The sequence below is a fragment of the Oncorhynchus mykiss genome, chromosome 11 (assembly GCF_013265735.2).
Source record: "Oncorhynchus mykiss isolate Arlee chromosome 11, USDA_OmykA_1.1, whole genome shotgun sequence".
Classification (NCBI taxonomy): Eukaryota; Metazoa; Chordata; class Actinopteri; order Salmoniformes; family Salmonidae; genus Oncorhynchus; species Oncorhynchus mykiss.
Genome location: NC_048575.1, coordinates 28,280,966 through 28,300,553, shown reverse-complemented (window position 1 = coordinate 28,300,553; position 19,588 = coordinate 28,280,966). Strand labels below are relative to the sequence as shown.

Genomic DNA, 19,588 nt, shown 5'->3' with positions numbered 1-19,588 from the left:
CCCCCTTCCCCCCAAGCTGCCTTCCTCGTGGTCCTAGCTCTGATTGACAGATAGCCCCCCTCCCCATAACCCACCCTGGGCTCCTCTGTAGCATGAGGGAGACACCAAGTGGTCACAGTGGGAAACTGCAAGAGGGTCTCTCAATGGTCTCTGTCCTTACTTTAACCAGCACAGCATGTCAGTGAGATTGATGACTTCATTTATTTTACAGATTACATAGGCTACTACTATGCAACGTGTTTGGAACAGCACATAGTACAGTGTTTCTGCTGTAAAGGTTGGGGAGAGAGATAGAGCGAGACACCTAACTGTAGGTCCCTCTGGATAAGAACTGCTAAATGACTACAATGGAGATGAGAAACAAATACATGGATGGAGATGAGAGGGAGGAAGAGTGAAAGGAAATGTAGACTGACATCATGCTGTACCTCATTGAAAACCACAGTGGTCTTCATTAGGCCGATATTGCCCCTATCTCCATATAGGCTGCCATATTGCAACAAAGGGATTTACTCTGTTCAACTTCTACCAAATTCTCAATTAACCTACGACCTCAGAATGAATTAATCATCCCATATCTCCTCCCAGATGCACCTTGCTACAGCTTGCATCCCAAAAGGGCACCCTATTCCTGACATAGTGCACTACTTTTGACCAGAGCCCTGGTCAAAAGTAGTGCACTATAAAGGGAATAGGGTGCCATTTGGAACGGAACTGCCGCCTGCTACAGTTACAGGGCTGCATAATGCATTCTAATCTGCCTTGCTGGGCCAGTACTGTTACTCACCCTGACTGGAGAAGAACTAATTTATCAGGGTCTGGGCTGGCAGACGGAGAGACAAGCCAAGATCACTCTGCATAAACAGCAGAACTCTCAGTAAACTTTGTCCCCCCAGTCATGAGAGTTAGAGGTCCTATAGAGGTCCACATCCTCGGTCCCTCTAGCAGCCAAGGACTCCTTATACATATTACCCACTCATTCTGTCTGTCACATCTCTTTTAATATCGTATTCATCTAGCTTGGAGGAATCCGAGTCTGCGACAAGCTGTGAGAGAAGCGAACTCTGAATATGTACAGACAGAACAGTGAGACCTGGGTTACAGAGTGTAGTGCGTATGACCCAGTACATCACTGGGGCCAAGCTTCCTGCCATCCAGGACCCATATACTCGGCGGTGTCAGAGGAAGGCCCAGAAAATTGTTAGACTCAGTCACCCAAGTCATACACAGTTCTCTCTGTTACCGCATGGCAAGCAGTCCACCATAGTCACTTTACCCCTACTTACATGTACAAATTACCTTGACTAACCTGTACCCCGGCACACTGACTCGGTACCGGTACCCCCTGTATTTACCCTTGTTATTGTTGTGTCAATTTATTGTATAACCTTTTAAATTTTATTTTTTACTTTAGTTTATTAAGTCAATATTTCCATAGCTCTATTTCTTGAGCTGCATTGTTGGTTAAGGGCTTGTAAGAAAGCATTTCACGGTAAGGTCTACACATGTTGAATTCGGCGCCTGTGACAAATAGCATTTCATTTGATTTGACTCCCTTCAATGTGGTTCAAAAGAAAATGAGTGGATTGTCTCCCTCACAGAGGATAGAGATTCTAAACGATATGCGGCGGTGTTCATCAATGACTGCAGTTGCCTTGATCCCATCACTTGGGGTCACAATCTTACCATGCACCAGGCCTGCACTCTGCAGATGCATCAGGTCTCTCAATCTACCTATTAATTGTCTGAAAAGGTGAATATCTGATCTATCTTTCTCTTTCCCCCCCACACACACACACACACTTCATAGAGGAGCTATGGGGGACTGGCTGACTGGCTGGGCAATAGCAGCTCAATGGATGGTGATCAGGGTCTTTATCTCCCCTCTGCACATGTTGTTTCTCTCGCCCCGTTGTGAATGTAGAGAGCAGGATAAATATAGTGTCTATAGTCCCCGCCGAACAACTAGTTCATCTGTCAACGCTCTACACTGTGACCTCTCTGGACTCATTGTGACCCAACGTCAGGGCATAGAGAGCCAGTTTAACGGCCCACACACACGCTGTCTGTCGGGAAAGGGAACTCTCACCACCACTTCCTTTTGTGGTCGTGTGTGCGCGAGCAATCATGTGTGTCCGTCTGGCAGAGGGAGAGATCCTATTTCCTCTGGCTTTCTGACCCTGCCAGTGTCTCAAGTACACCTCTACCTTTCGGGATGGACTGATAGAGCGAGTGAGGTAGCAAGCGGGGATAGACTGACAGACAGAGAGGGACAGGAAGAGAGGGGTAAACCAAGAGGGTCAGTGTATTTCGGGGGGTTGCGGCCGTCAGCCATGGTCCCTTTCAGTACATTTAAAGGCTACAGCCGGACAGAGGAGGAGGATGACGAGGTGTTTCTCCGCAGCCCAGGATATAAGGTGACGGGCTGAATCAGATATGTCTGCGAAGGTCTTTTAGTTTGTCGTCGTTGTAATCTAGTAGGTCATACTTGATATATAATGTCAGCTTTTACTTCAACGTGTAAGATGTAAATGTTTGCGTGCTAAAAAATACAATATGTAGGCTTTTGTCTATTGCTTCACAAAGTATCTTCTTTCATGTGGCTTAAATGGCCTATTTCAGCACTGTGTTGTGTTGGCAAACCTTCCGAGAGCTAAAAACTTGACTAAACTTTAATTAACTCCGATTCTTCCAGACCATCCCATTTAGCAAATGAGGCCACCTCGTTTCTCTTGGCCTTCGCTCTAGTAGTCGGGTCTATTTCTGAGTTTGCTTGCGATAGAGAGAGACCTCTTATTTTCCTTCTCAACAGAACAGGCAGAGAAGGGTCATTAGAATGCAACAACAAAAAAAAAAACGTCTTAGAGGTGTTTGTGTGTTTAAGTACCTTTCTGGAGTCCTTCCCTGCGGATGTGAACCTGATAATATGAGCTCTCAAAATGTTGAGGTGAGCAATACTCTCCTTTTAGAAATCGCAATGATGTGGTGGTACATGTATGCCTGGTGAGCGCTCTCCAAAAATGGTATCGATTTCTTCCATCCATGGACAAAAACGCTGTCTGCATGCTCAAGCCTCCTCCTTCCCTCACTAAAACCTTCCTTCTCAGGAAAACACTACAGTTTCTATTGCCAATCATTTTTACATGTGTCGTTTAGCAGAGGCGCTCTTATCCAGAGCGACGCACAGTTAGCGCAATGATGTTAAGATGCCGAGGTGAGACGACCACATATCTCGGTCGTAGTCGGTACAATTTCCTTCACTAAAGTCATTATCAGCGAAGTCGGTGCTAGTAGGAAACGACCGGTAAACGGGGTGGCACCATGGGGTTTTTATCTAAGATGCATTTGGAACCCCTAAACCTTTCCTTGGGGTACTTCATATCACTTTTGGCAGTTGATTTCCATAGACTCTTATCATTCAGTTCTCATTCTCAGTTCCCCTACTAAGTTTGGCCTTTTGACAGCTGAGTTTCAATGTAGAATTAGCCTTGCTATTACTTGTGTTTGGGCCTCTTTGACTGACACCCAGCTGCTGGAAATATAGCAGGTCCCCACACAAAAAGATGTAGCAAAGAACTTGTATTTTTTATTTTCTACTGTACTTCACTAGAATCATACACCGACGTTTCGGTTAAGAGCCTTCTTCATTGTCTTTACTCCCAGCTGCCGACGTCTGCTACCAATGCTACAGTCAGAACACTGAATGGACAAGCAACGGGGCCTCTCCCGGTGCAAAACTTCACTCTGTTCCAGCGCAGCTCTACAGGATATTAAATAAATATTTTGGATTATATTCCTATTATTCCAGGCCAAGCAGGAAGCCCCATCTGTTTCCATTCCAGGGAATGTCTGTCTGGCTGTGCTGTCCGGTGTTTTTACTCCAACTCCCTCCCCTCCCTAATCTCTGTCGCATTTCCTCTTGCATTCCTCACCTGCACTTTTTGGGACTATTCTATTGGTTCCATTGTAAAGTACACACAAAATCAACTATTTGACATACTGACGGTATGTGTTTGACCCATGGGGTCCAGTCAGGTGCTTTTCTATCGAAGGTCTATCTACGTGATGACTATGGCCACTTTACACAATGTTGGTTTGACCCTTGGCCCACACCAGAGACGGCAGTCTGGCTACCACGACTGTACCTCAACCTCGCAATCTTATTCCGAACCCAAAATATTATTCTGCAGTAATACATTTGATTCTCAGTAGTCATGGAAATCCTGTCTGTGTTGTTGTATAGGCCAGACTGTGTGGCATGCAAAACTGTTGACTGAGCCAACTTTCAGTTTCCTCCCCCAACCTTAAATATACTAGCGTTTTGCACATTTCCTCAAAATACAGGTTCAACAGCACCACGCCAGCAATATGGCACCGCTATTATGCAACATGCCGTCTTTCGTTTCTTTTCTTGACAATATCATAAACAACAGCTCAGCCAAAAGCCTGTTTTGTGTGTCCAATGTTTAGTCTGAAGGTAGCATTTAGAGCTTTTGTAGCCTGGAATCCAAATGGAATATCACTCTTTTGAACTATTGTTTCAACGGAGTGATATTCCGTTTTAAATTCCAGGCTGAGAGGTTTGTTAATTGTCTCCTCTCCATTGTCAGTGAGATTGACGGTGGATATCCCTGCAGACGCTTCGCTATTTAATTGATGAGAGACAGGAAACCCTCCTTCTAGTGCTGTCTCTCATCTGCCTACACTTCCTCTTTCAAACACCCCTTTATATTCCTTCATAGCGCTAATGACCCTCTGCTTTTTATTCTTGAAATCGTTCTCTCCATCTCCTAATGTGGGCATTGTATTTATACCCAATTATGGCCAATCAATGTCCAGTAATGCTAAATCTTGAATTGTGTTGTAATGCACAGTAGTTTTTATTTGTGTATGGATTTTGCATCAAAATAAGGCATTTGACTGGCCTAACAATGAATAGCTTGGCTACAGTTGGAAGTATGTAGAATAGATATTGGATGCCATGCAGCATTGTTTTGACACTGGGCTAGGAACAGATGGCTAGAGTATGTTGCAACGTCCGTCCGTACCACATGTTTCTGATTTGCCAAAGCTGCCCATGCATCCTCTTTCTACTTCCTGCTTTGCCGTGGAGATTGTATCACTGTGGTCTGTGGTCCGAAACGACCCTCTCCCCTACTTCTCCGCTCTGTAATGCACCTCCATAGTTCTCCATTAACGGAACGTCTCCAGCCAGTGCGTGCTGGCCATGCTACTCTGTTGGAGAGGAAAGGTTAGTCGCTTGTGAAAAACTCTTATCTCTCCCTCCTTCCAGACGACGTCTCCGGCGGGGCAGGGCCGGCCCGAGTCCCCTGTCTACACCAACCTCCAGGAGCTGAAGATCTCCCAGTCCAGCCTGCCCCCCCTTCCTTCAAGCTCCCCACTGCATGTCCTCGGTGACTGGGAGACCCACAAGGACCTCACCGGCAGACACTTCTACTATAACAGAGCCTGCGGCGAGCGCACGTGGAAACCGCCCCGCGTACGGGATGCGAGTTGCAGTACCAGTAGTAGTCGGGGAGACCCCCATGGCACAGGAGAGATGGAGGTATGTAAACACACTCCTTGGGTGCCCCATCGAAACAGACCCTCATTCCATTGGTTGTATTGCTGTAGCATACTGTCGATACAGTTAGAGCTGAAGTTGAGCTGTAAAGCGAGGGAGAAAAGAGTTTGGTTTGGATCCAACAGAGGACGTTTAACCCATCATGTTGACCCCTGCCGCTGATCTACAGTCTACCTAATATATCTGTCCCCCTAACGTATCAACAACTGCTCTGAAAGGTGGCCCTGGGGCCTAATGATTATATTTTAGACATTTAGCAGACATTGGAGCGGTTAATGAAAGGTCTGTGTTAACAATTTTCCCCTAGCAAAGTAGTTATCAGTAGGAAAAGACAAGCGCATTTTTTTTGGGGGGGGGGGTTACTCCTTGAAGAGGTAGGGTTTCAGATGTTTTCGGAAGATGGGCAGGGGGACTCTGCTGTCCTGACGTTAGGGGGAAGCTTGTTTCGCCATTGGTGTTCCAGGACAGAGAAGAGCTTAGACTGGGCTGAGCGGGAGCAGGTGTAGGGTTTGAGCATAGCCTGATTTAGTGAGGGGCAGTTCCCCTTGCTGCTCCGTAGGCAAGCACCAGGGTCTTGGAAGCGGATGCAAGCTTGGACTGGATGCCAGTGGAGTGTGTGGAGGAGTGGGGTGACATGGGAGAACTTGGGAAGGTTGAACACCAGTCGGCTGCGGCATTCTGGATAAGTTGCAGGGGTGGACAAGCGGGGACCCCAGCCAACAGAGAGTTGCAGTAGTCTAGACGGGATATGACAAGTGCCTGGATTAGGACCTGTGCCGCTTCCTGTGTGAGTAGGGTCGTACTCTACGGATGTTGTAGAGCATGAACCTGCAGGAGCGAGTCACTGCTTTGATGTTGTCAGAGAACAAAAGGGTGTTGTCCAGGGTCACGCCAACGTTCTTTGTGCTCTGGGTGGGGGGGGGACACCATGGAGTTGTCTACTGTGATGGAGAGGTCTTTGAGCGGGCAGGCCTTCCCTGGGAGGAAGAGCAGCTCCGTCTTGTTCGAGGTTGCGCTTGAGATGCTGGGCCGTCATCCAAGCTGAGATGTCTGCCAGACACGCAGAGATGTGTGACGCCACCTGGGTTTCAGAAGGTGGAAGGAGTTCGGGTGTTGAGGCTTAAGGGAGCGGTCTCGTGACTGGTCTGGCCAGTGGTAGTCCACGTCCTATTGCAGCTCTCCCTGGGTTTTTGAAACGGGGCGAGTGTGACTCTGTGTTAAATGAAACCAGGTCAGGACTGAAGTAGGTTTCTGGCCGACGAGGCCGTACTATATTTAAGTGCGGCTGGAGTACTAAGTACCAGTTAGAGAGATGCTCTCCAAATATTTAGGATTCATCTGATGTAATGCCACAGCTGACACAGCGCAGATGGAGTGCGTCCTTATTCCCACCTTATTCCCAATCTAGTGCTATACGTTAGACCAATGTCTATAGGGCTCTGGTTAAAATGAGTGCACTAAATATGGAATAGGGTGCCATTTGGGATACTGTCTGTGTCTGCTCGGCATGGCACTTTCATGTGTTACTACCGTGGGAAACATGAGGGAGAATGTACGGAGAGGAATAGATTATTTCCAACAACTGTAGAAGTTATATTGTGTTAACTGTGAGCAGTGAAACAAGCTGTTGCTATTTTGATGAGGGCTAGGTGGTAAAATAAACTGCGTATCCTCAGTTTAGATTTCATGTAGCGTTAGTGGTACAACACTGCCCCCATGAGGTGGTTCAGTGTATTGTAACCAGGCAGGAACTATTAGACTGAGTACTCCGTTTACCACATGCCAAATTAAATGCTGGTAAATAAACGCGGATTTACATAGTTGATCAAGGTTCCTGGGGATTTAAGCCTTTATGCTGGTTGGATGCATGAATGCATTTTTGGGTGTTTTTTCGTTTTTCAAATTTTTTTCTTATTATGGGTACTCTACAGCTATGTCATTGATCATTCACTACTAAATCAAATCAATTGGTCCCATGCACATATTTTGTAAATCTATTGATCTATCAATCTCCCGAGTGGCGCAACAATCTAAGGCACTGTATCTCAGTGCTAGAGGCATCACTACAGACCCTGGTTCGATTCCAGGCAGTATCACAGCCAGTCGCGATTGGGAATCCCATAGGGCGGCGCACAATTGGCCCAGCGTCATCTGGGTCAGGGTTTGGCCGGGATAGGCCATCATTGTAAATACAATGGTCTCTTTCTCTCCCTTTCGCCCTTCTTTTGTTCCGCCACCTCCTCTCCTCCTCCTCCCTGCTGCCCCCATACAGCCCCTGTCTTCCGAGGAGAACTGTCACAGCAGCACCTACTCCAGTCAGTCGGACAGTCAGTACGGCACGCCCCCTAGAGGCTGGTCGGAGGAACTGGACGAACACGGACACACCCTCTATGTCTGTGAATATACTCATGAGAAGGTACTGGGGCTCTCCTCTCCTCCTTTGGTTTCACTCTCTCTGTTTCTATGTCACTTCTCCCAGGGCTCAGGGTATTGTCCCGGGTTCATAGGGGATGGGTCCAAAATCAATAAATGATGCATGTCTATGATCATGTACCCATGGCAGGACTGGCTTTGGGAATTTTGGTTGAGAGAAGTTGTTTTTGTTTGCCTTTATTTTTGAACATTTTACCCTGCTGTTATCCTTGACAAGCAGTGTATTTCTGAAACTGTCATCAATGTGTTTGTAGTGGATAAAGCACATGGACGAGCAGGGAAGGCCGTACTACTACAGCGCTGATGGGTCCAGGTCAGAATGGGAGCTACCCAAAGTAAGTAAACATATCAGTGTATTGTGTTACATTGTGTTGTGCTGTGCTGGTTCTGGTTTTACCTCCTATGCAGTGTTTTCCGTAAGTACATGGAGTAGGCAGCCAAATAGAAAAAGTAGCCAGCAAGGGAGTTCCGGGTTGGGAGGGTCCGGGTGGCATGCCCCCCCCCGCAAATTTGTTTTGCAGAATGAGCTCTATTTTGATTCCACCCGAAATACACAGCTAGATTATTGAATACTTTAATGACTTTACCTCCCAGATTGGTAACATTTGTTGTGGTATTGAGTAGAAAGGCATGATTTACAATTAAAATGACTGAAAATGTATACATTCAGTGGGTTGCTGTTTTGGATATCATGTAAGTAAGAACATCATTTTTTTAACATTAAACCCATATTCTCTTGAGATTAAAGTCACGTTTTCAGTTTTACTGAAATGTATTATTTTTGTTCTTCAAATGATGCATTTGAATAGCGTTGCTGCTGTGGACACTTGGGGTAAGAGAACCAACCTGTCAATCAGTCACTGTGGGTGGGACTTTGAGGGAAGGCGGTAGATTAGTAATGTAGTCAGAAAAACTCGTTTAGTCTACTCTTTCAATTAAATTTATTGTGGAAAAAACTAAATATGGTCAACTCTTATCTATTTAGTTGATTGTGGTAAAAGCCTATGAAAAAAAGTTTGTGTTCTGTCAAGTAAACATGAATTCCCTGTTGAGAAACAATATAAAATGGTAGGAAAAGGGTTTTAAAATGCAAAATGTTCAGTGGGAGGATGGTTCTCACCGATTCGGTTCCATTCTGCTAAAAGATCCTCTCAAAATATAACCGTTTGTTCACAAACTACCCATCACTAGGCTACACTGACGAGTCACTTTAGCAGCACTGGTAAGTCTGGAAATGGGCCTCGAATCCTCGGAAAATACAAACTAGATCTTTGGCTTACTTGCCCCGATGCGATACCATGGGAATATAGACTGAGTGTACAAAACATTAGGAACACCTGCTCTTTCTATGACAGACTGACCAGGTGAAAGCTATGATCCCTTATTGATGTTACTTGTTAAATCCACTTCATTCCGTGTAGATGAAGGGGAGGAGACTGGTTAAAGAAGGATTGTTAGGCCTTGAGACAATTGAGACATGGATTGTTGTACGTGTGTCGTTCAGAGGGTGAATGGGCCAGACAAAACATTTAAGTGCCTTTGAACGGGGTATGGTAGTAGGTTCCAGGTGTACCGGTTTGAGTGTGTCAAGAACTGCAACGCTGCTGGGCTTTTCATGCTCAACAGTTTCCTGTGTGTATCAAGAATGGGCTAGCACCCAAAGGACAACCAGCCAGCTTGACACAACTGTAGGAAGCATCGGCGTCCACATGGGCCACCATCCCTGTGGAACGCTTTTGACACCTTGTGGAGTCCATGCCCCGCTGAATTGGGGCTTTTCTGAGGGCAAAAGGGGGTGCAACACAATATTAGGAAAGTTTTCCTAATGTTTTGTACACTCAGTGTAACGACGTTGTATGATTTGTAAATATTAAAGGGATATAGGAGATCGACTTTTCAGTCAGTTCGACACCTTTTTTTAAACTAGTCAACACTTGCTGTTCGGTCGTCAATCAAAGCACAGTAGCCTAAATAGCCTATACTCCTGGCTCTGTGGCTCGGCAGGTAGCATGGCGGGCTGACAAGGTAACAATCTGTTGTTCTGCCCCTAAGCAAGGCAGTTAGCCCACTGTTCCCCTGGCGCCGAAAACGTGGATGTCGATTAAGGAAGCCCTCCGCACCTCTCTGGTCCAAAGGGGTTGGGTTAAATGTTGAATGCATTCAATTGTACAACTGACTAGGTATCCCCCTTTCCCATTATAGGCCTATGAAACACGCAGAATAAAATAAATGAATGTGCCACAAAACAATAATTAAGTGGATTTCAACTCATCGTTACCACGTACATTACAACTCCTTCCTCCGTGAAAATAAATTTGACTGCAGCCAACCACAGCGCACAAAAATAATAACACAGATACCGAGAGGCAGGACAGACAGCAGACTGGCAAACCAGCAGTGTCCCTGTCATCGCTCGCTTTGTTGACTGTCAGGGACCTGTCCTATGAGAAGATGCATGTCGTTCGTTTTAGCGGGAGACTGCTACACGAAGGCTTTCCTGACTAGCGAATTGAAACTTTTAAATGAAGAGAAGCCTAGTTAATTTATGAAGTGGAAAAAGTAGCCGGCTCACAATGAGTCTTATCAGCTTTTTAGCCGGCGGCTGGTGCTTATGGAAAGTACTGCTCTGACACTACAACCAGGTAGCACACTTCCTACTGCCTCAGTCTATTTCCTCCCCGGTGATCCACAGTCGTCTTCGGTCTCCGTCACCTGTGGTCCATTGATGGCGTGGAGGTTGTGGCCTAATGTACTTGACAGGGACTATTAGTGGCTAGTGACTCTCCTGTAATCTTGTTGGTTTAGCAGGGATCAGAGAGGTAGAGAATAGGCATTAGCTTTCATTTGGCTGGCCAACCGGCAGATACAGGGATACACACACACACACACACACACACACACACACACACACACACACACACACACACACACACACACACACACATACATACTGTAGATACAGATAAGCTGGGTGCAATGGTATCCTTTAGCTATCTTGGATGAATACACATGCTGGGAGCTCCTTCTCTCTGAGAGGGTGCCTTCTGATGGGTGACTGATGATGCGCTGGGCCATGAGAAGAGAGGTATGAAGAGGAGATACTGGAAAAATGCCAAGCAATAGCTCTTCTAGGACCTTTACTTTGTCATCTGATCAGTGGAGGATAATGAGTTCTCCCTGGACCTCTCTTTCTCTAACCCTCACCCACCCTGTCTCGCTTCTCTCTCTTCTCTTCTCTCTCTCTCCCTCTCTCTTTCTGTCCTCTGACTTTCTCCACCGTCTCGCTCTCCTGTCTCCCTCTCTCCCTCCCTCCAGTACAACTTGTCTCCTCCCCAGCCAGGCGATCCCCCCAAGAGTCGTAGTCTGGAGCGGAAACATCCAGACCCCATCGTCCTGACCAAGTGGAGACACAGCACCTACGTACTAGACCTCAACGACAAGGTAACACCACATGCTCTCGGTCTATGTGTACAGTAACCTTCTTTCAGAAACTCCATGTTTACTGTTGTCAATTCCATTGAAATGGTCAAATCCGGAACTAAACTGAAATTACAATATCAATTTTTCTCATTGATTTTTTAAATTAATTTAATGAATTGAATGGAACGGCCCCCAACCCTGGTTGTCACCAACCACCACTTTTTTAATGCTGTAAATAAGTTTGACGCTGCTCTGTAATAGTGTTCTTGAACCCTATCGAAGTTGTCTGGTCAGTACCACAGGTGGTCAGTCTGGCCAGCATGTGGTCACTTCACATCCTCTTGACCTTGTTTGGGTCTCTTGAGTTTTTATCCCTGAATAGCTCATTGACAAATCCCAGTCACATGCGATGTAGGCTAAACCATGCTCTCCAAACATTCTCCTTGGGACTAGTCCGTTGGGTCCATTGTACCTGGGAAAGTTAATCAAGTGCAGCCTCAGCAGTTCAACATATTTGACAGATGTATTTGACCCAGATCTTTGTGGTTCTGTTCCAGTTCTCTTTCAAAAAACTCAGGCGCTTTGAATCGAGCCATCACATGGGGAGATCTGGTCGCAATCTTTACCGTGGTAAAGTTAGTATCTCCCGCTCTCACACTTCCCCTCTTACTCTGCCTACACCAATCCAGAGCGGAAATGATCAGATACCTACCTACCTATTGCTGATTTTAAGCCAGAAATGCGGCGTATGAGGCTGCCTCGCAAAATCTTAACTCGATCTTGATCCGGAATCAATTCCTTTACTCAATCAAATATGCTATGTTGATCTCTGTCTGTCTGTGAGTCAAACCAAATCATTTAGAGGAATGCCTTTGACTATACCCTGAAAGTAAAACAAAGCCTTTAATCTAACAAAAAAAAAATCCTTTTTAGTTGACACAACCACTTCACAATAACCTAGTTGTATGTTGGCGTAACATGTTCAAATCCATTGGCAGTTTGACGTCAGGTAATCTGCCTTAAGTACCCTAGGGTGCAGTGCATCACTCTAGCTCTATTCCACAGGGGGGACGAGTGTCTGCGGGTTTTCCATACTCCCTTATACTTGATTGATGAATTAAGGTCACTAATTAGTAAGGAACTCCCCACACCTGGTTGTCTAGGGCTTAATTGATCGTAAAAAAAACTAAAACCTGCAGACACTCGGCCCTCCGTGGAAGGAGTTTGTCACCCCTGCACTAGCTATTATGGAAGATTTCTGCTCCAGATTCTTGATACATTTTCTCTTTCTCACCAACTAACCATAATCTGACCATTCTCTTCATCCTACCTTGTCTAGTCTCCATCATCATCATGTTGACCTTGTTCTTTATCACTCTGTCTGTCATTGTGTAGGAGTGTGGCCCTACAGCCCCCAAGCACAGTTCTCCCGACTTTGACTCCTGTTAGTATTCCCTGGCTTTGACTCCACAACATGCAACATCCATCTAACATTTTATGTCTCCTCTCTCTTGACACAACTGGTGCGTTTGTAAATTCCCTCTGGCTATCTACTCCGATTTCAGAGTGCTCTCGTCTGTGTGCCAGAGTGCAGAATAATTGATGAATTTATGAACGCTTAACACCCATTGAATGGCTGGTGTTGGTAACCGTCAACAAAAAAGCGCAATTAAATTGTTGCCAGCAGCACAGTTAGTCACCAAATCTCTGGTTAACATGAACAACCTAACCAGCTCTGCTAGGGTGAGTAAAATGGACAGAGTGAGGTGTTCTCTCATTTGTGTCTGGAAGCAGCTAGCAAACTAGCCAACATTAGCCAATTAGCTTGGGTGCTTGACTGCCAGAACGCTCAGATCAACCCTACTCCTCGGCCAGAGCGTCCAGTGTGCGCTCTGAGCGCTCCAAGAGCAAAACGCTCTGAATCTACAAATGGGCAACCTGACAACGCTCTGAATTTACAAACACCCAGAGAGCACTCTGGCACTCCAGATTGAAATTAAAAACACACCCAATGTCTCACCAATGTGACATCACCATCTAACTGAACAGCAGCAGTTAGGGAGAGCTCCTCCTAAAATGTGCTTCATGTCGTTAAATTAATTAGTTTTTAGTGAACAGTTTGGTTGTTTCAACGCAGTGCTGTGTTCTCCATCTGTTTTTCCTTTGAGGAGATTGTTTGATTTTGAAAAAGATTTTGAGATTTATCAACATGGATCTGAAAGCCAACTAGTCTACTAAAGCCTTGTTCACATTCGCAGTTTGAAGCAACTCCTATTTATTTGCATATCTAATTCAAATCTGTTGTTTTTCCTGCAGTCTGACAACCAAAAGGACATGGAATCAGATATTTCACGCCACATTTCATCCCACCTTCGTAGGTGGTTTGAAATCCGATACAAATACGATTCCTGGTCATGTGACTTGTGTCTGAATGGTCAATCTGATTTATTTGCCCTCATGTTGTTTTTAGACTGTTATTCAGCATTAGTGAATGTTGTAGAAAGCTGAACAGCTACCTAGCTAGCTAGTTGATTGCTGCGGCTAGCCAAAAATGACTTGTTTTGAAAGTTGGGTCATGTTATCTTTTGAGGCTTTAAAGCGTTCTTACCCTATGATTTTGAACATTCAAAGCAACTGGGAAACGTCCATGGCAGGCATTAGCTTGTCAGCTTAGCTTGTTATATCACTGCTGAGTGATACGAAGCACAAGCACCGCCACCGACAGTCAGTAGAACAGTAGATTTGAGTATTACAGCCTGCAGTGTGAACAAGCCTTAAGTTGTCTTGATCATCTAGCAAGAAGCAACAAGACAGGATTGAGGGACTAGGACATAGGGACAACGAGAATGAGGGGAAATAGAGGATAAAACCAACAGAAAATGAATTGATTTGGAGGATTTATGGAGGATTTCTAAAGGGAAGAGCGGCATTGAAACAAACCAACATTAACAAACAAAAAAGGAAATAAAGGTGAGAGAGGATTGTTCTGGACATTGTAATTTGTGTGTACAGTGTTAATTACACTAAATTACACATCTAATAGCTTTATATTTTCATTTTAAAAAGTGCGCTATTTAAAAAGTTGCATGCTTCAGCGCTCAAATTCGATAAATAACAATGGCAACAGTAGGAGGAGCTTGGCCCATTCCATTTGATCCACCAGCAGAACAGAACTCTGAACATTCTAAACAGCATTACAAGAAAAGGCTGCTGAGGGAAAATCCAGAGACATTGTTTGCTGATTATACCCTAATTAGAGACAAGAATACAATCTCTGACCTTTCGCAGGGTAGCCTATGTGTTAGAGCGTTGGACTGCAAGTTCAAACCCCCGAGCTGACAAGGTACAAATCTGTTGTTCTGCCCCTGAACAGACAGTTAACCCACTGTTCCTAGGCCGTCATTGAAAATAAGATTTTGTTCTTAACTGACTTGCCTAGTTAAATAAAGGTTAAAAAAAATAATATATATATATTTATGTGTATATATATTTATATGTGTGTGTGTATGTGTATATATATATATATATATATATATATATATATATATATATATATATATATGTATGTGTGTATATGTATGTGTGTGTATGTATGTATGTATATATATATATATATATATATATATATATATATATATATATATATATATATATATATATATATTATTTTTTTAAACCTTTATTTAACTAGGCAAGTCAGTTAAGAACAAAATCTTATTATTATATATATACACACACACATATATATATATATATATATATATATATATATATATATATATATAATCTTTTTTTTTTTTTAAATTTTTTTAAGAGAGCATACTGCTGCTTGGTGTTCTGCCTCATGTAGGCACTTTGGCCATGTCAGAAAGAGAGAATCACCAATTGTCAAATATCTTGGTTTTTGATGTACAGGAGCCTGATAATCGACTCTTCACCTACACCAATGACACCGTAATGATTCAAGGCTTAGAAGCTGCACTTGTCCTCGATACAGTGCCTTGCACTATTTTGTTGCATTACAACCTATAATTTAAATGGATATTTATTTTGATTTCGTGTAATGGACATACACAAAATATTCCAAATTGGTGAAGTGAAATGAAAAAAATATCTTGTTTAAAAAAAAAAATCCCCAAAATAGAAAACGTGCTGCGTGCATATGTATTCACCCTCATTGCTATGAAGCCCCTAAATAAGATCTGGTGCAACCAATTACCTTCAGAAGTCACATAATTAGTTAAATAAAGTCTGCCTGTGTGCAATCGAAGTGTCACATGATCTCAGTATATACACCTTTCCTGAAAGGCCCTGGATTCTACAACACTACTAAGCAAGGGGCACCAAGAAGTGAGCGGCACCATGAAGACAAATGAGCTCTCCGAACAGGTCAGGGACGAAGTTGTGGAGAAATACAGATCAGGGTTGGGTTATAAAAAAATATCCTAAACTTTGAACATCCCACAGAGCACCATTTAAATCCATTATTTTAAAAAAATTGAAAGAATATGGCACCACAACAAACCTGCCAAAAGAGGGCTGCCCACCAAAACTCACGGACCAGGCAAGGAGGGCATTAATCAGAGAGGCAACAATGAGACCAAAGATAACGCTGAAGGAGCTGCAAAGCTCCACAGCGGAGATTGGAGTAGCTGTCCATAGGACCACTTTAAGCCGTACACTTCACAGAGCTGGGCTTTACGGAAGAGGGGCCAGAAAAAAGCCATTGCTTAAATAAAAAAATTATCAAACACGTTTGGTGTTCATCAAAAGGCTTGTGGGAGAGTCCCCAAACATATGGAAGAAGGTACTCTGGTAAGAAAATACTAAAATTGAGCTTTTTGGCCATCAAGGAAAACGCTATGTCTGGCACAAACCCAACACCATCCCCACAGTGAAGCATGGTGGTGGAAGCATCATGCTGTGGGGATGTTTTTCATCGGCAGGAACTGGGAAACTGGTCAGAATTGAAGGAATGATGGATGGTGCTTAATACAGGGAAATTCTTGAGGGAAACCTGTTTGTCTTCCAGAGATTTGAGACTGGGTCAGAGGTTCACCTTCCAGCAGGACAATGACCCTAAATCCCAGTGGCTAGATGTGTCAAGCTTATGGAGACATACCCCAAGAGACTTGCAGCTGTAATTGCTGCAAAAGGTGTCTCTACAAAGTATTGACTTGGGGGGGGGGGGGGGGGTGAATAGTTATGCACTCTCAAGTTTTCTATTTTTTGTCTTATTTCTTGTTTGTTTCACAATAAAAAAATATTTAGCATCTTCAGTGTTAAGCATGTTATGTAGCGATACAAATGATACAAACCCCCCAAAAAATACATTTTAATTCCGGGTAGTAAGGCAAAATTGGAAAAATGCCAAGGGGGTAAATACTTTCACAAGCCATTATACATGAGTTTACATCACTGAAAGAGCTAGCAGACACCTTGTAAGAGAATGGCACTCTAACGCCACAGCCCAGAACAGCAGCACACAGGCAGAGCATCCCATGGCCTTCATTTTAGGTGACTCCAATGGGATATTTCTCAGAGTGAAACTACTATTCCCTGGCATGTCAGTCAGAAAGCTATGGTACCCAATCACAGCAAGTGCCTTAAAGTCTGTCAAGCAACAAATTAAATGTGGAAAAACATATAATTCCCACAGGTACTAATAATTTATGGCAGTGAGAGGACATTTACAGTTGAAGTCGGAAGTTTACATACACTTAGGTTGGAGTCATTAAAACTCGTTTTTCAACCACTCTACGAATTTCTAGTTAACAAACTATAGTCTTGGCAAGTCGGTTGGGACATCTACTTTGTGCATGACACAAGTAATTTTTCCAACAGTTGTTTAAAGACAGATTATTTCACCTATAATTTACTGTATCACAATTCCAGTGGGTCAGAAATGTACATACACTAAGTTGACTGTGCCTTTAAACAGCTTGGAAAATTCCCGAAAATTATGTCATGGCTTTAGAAGCTTCCGATAGGCTAATTGACATCATTTGAGTCAATTGGAGGTGTACATGTGGATGTATTTCAAGGCCTACCTTTAAACTCAGTGCCTCTTTGCTTGACATCATGGGAAAATCAAAAGAAATAAGCCAAGACCTCAGAAAAAAATGTGTAGAAATGTCTGGTTCATCCTTGGGAGAAATTTCCAAATGCCTGAAGGTACCACGTTCATCTGTACAAACAATAGTTTGCAAGTATAAACACCATGGACAACGCAGCCATCATATCGCTCAGGAAGGAGATGCGTTCTGTCTCCTAGAGATGGACGTAATTTGGTGCGGAAAGTGCAAATCAATCCCGGAACAACAGCAAAGGACCTTGTGGAGATGCTGGAGGAAACGTGTACAAAGTATCTATATCCACAGTATAACGAGTCCTATATCGACATAACCTGAAAGGCCACTCAGCAAGGAAGAATTTGGTTCAAAGCATTCTCTAAGACCTAAACCTCAACTGGAGTTGTTTATAAAGGGTGTGACCATTGAACACGTTGAAGAAGCTGAACTCCTAGGAGTAACATTGGATGGTCAGTTATCATGGTCAAATCATATTGACAATATCAACTGTACTAGTTGATCAGGCTTTGATCTTGTCCCATCTTGTTTACTGTCCGGTAATATGGTCAGTTGCAGCAAAGAAAGAACTAGCCAAGCTGCAGCTGGCGCAAAAAAAAGCAGCATACCTTGCCTTTAACTGGACACACATAACTAACATCAACAGCATGCATGGTAGTCTTTCATGGATGAGGAGAAATTGACTACATGTAGTAATTTTAATAAATATTTGTGTGTTAAAAATGCCAAACCACTTGTGTAATCTATTGTCATACACTTCAAACAGACATACATACCCCACCAGACACGCCACTAACGGGTTTCTTCACGGTACCTAAACCAAAAACAGATTGAATGTGTTTCTGAGTTATGTATAGTGCGACTGTGGCGTCCTCTACAAGCAGAGGTTACTCAGGCCAAAAGCAAGTTTAACTTTAAAAATGTTACAGTATGTTTTTCCCCCCCACTGCTCCTCTCCTAATTTAACTGTACTGTGTATATGAAGTGTGTAACTAGTATCTCTGTTGTCCCTTGGCGTCTTTCCTATATGTAACTCTTATTTTATTTGTTTATTTTCAATTTAATGTAATATCTTGTGTTGTTCTTGTCTTTTGCTGTTAAATAACATTCACATTTTCAATGACAACATGTGGAGTCTCTGAAATATAATTAGAATTAACTAAGTCAAAAATGAACGTTTAGCTGTTAGCTAGGCAAGTTGTATTTTGAGGCTTAAAATCTAAGCAAAGAGATTTTGCGGTTGGAATTGCAGGATGTATTTATACTGAACAAAAATATGAACGCAACATGCAAAGGCTTGGTCCCATGTTTCACGAGCAGAAATGAAAGACCCCAGAAAGGTTCCACACTCACAAAAAGCGACTTTTTCTCATTTTGTGCACAAATGGTTTTTACGTCCCTGTTAGTGAGCATTTCTCCTTTCCCAAGATAATCCATCCATCTGACAGGTGTCATATCAATAAAGGTATTAAACAGCATGATCATTACACAGGTGCACCTTGTGCTCGGGACAATAAAAGGCCACTCTAAAATGTGCAGTTCTGTCATGTAACACAATGCTGCAGATGTCTCCAAGTTTTGAGGGAGCGTGCAATTGGCATGCTGACTGCAGGAATGTCCACCAGAGCTGTTGCCAGATAATTGAATGTTAATTTCTCTACCATAAGCTGCCAACAACATAATTTTAGAGAATCTGTCAGTACGTCCAACTGGCTGGGCCTGGCTCCCCAGTGGTTGGGCCTGGCTCCCAAAGGGGGTTGGCCTATGCCCTCCCAGCCATGGCTGCGCTCCTGCCCAGTCATGTGAACCCATAGATTAGGGCCTAATTTATTTATTTCAATTGACTGATTCATTTTGTGAACTGTAACTGAGTAAAATTATTTTATTTTTGTTCAGTATAAGCAGTGGCAAAGCACGTACCCACTTAATCTGGGGGTGCCCCTAATCCTATATTTTTATTATTCAATATATATATAAGTATACAAAACATTACGAATATAAATATACAGTTGAAGTCGGAAGTTTACATACACTTAGGTTGGAGTCATTAAAACTTGTTTTT

General features: G+C 43.5%; 1 protein-coding gene across 4 annotated transcripts in view; it reads left to right on the top strand.

Moving 5' to 3' along the window:
• LOC110535557 (rho GTPase-activating protein 12) overlaps window positions 1–19,588 on the top strand; it is a 95,390-nt gene that overhangs the window by 61,186 nt on the left and 14,616 nt on the right. For 2 of the 4 annotated variants that reach the window (XM_036935291.1, XM_036935288.1), the window contains exons 3-7: window positions 5,294–5,566; window positions 7,857–8,000; window positions 8,272–8,352; window positions 11,333–11,458; window positions 11,995–12,072. In XM_036935291.1, the coding sequence (XP_036791186.1) occupies window positions 5,294–5,566; window positions 7,857–8,000; window positions 8,272–8,352; window positions 11,333–11,458; window positions 11,995–12,072 (702 nt within the window). The remainder of the gene's footprint in view (window positions 1–5,293; window positions 5,567–7,856; window positions 8,001–8,271; window positions 8,353–11,332; window positions 11,459–11,994; window positions 12,073–19,588) is intronic. The other 2 variants (XM_036935292.1, XM_036935290.1) reach the window with 1 other exon arrangement.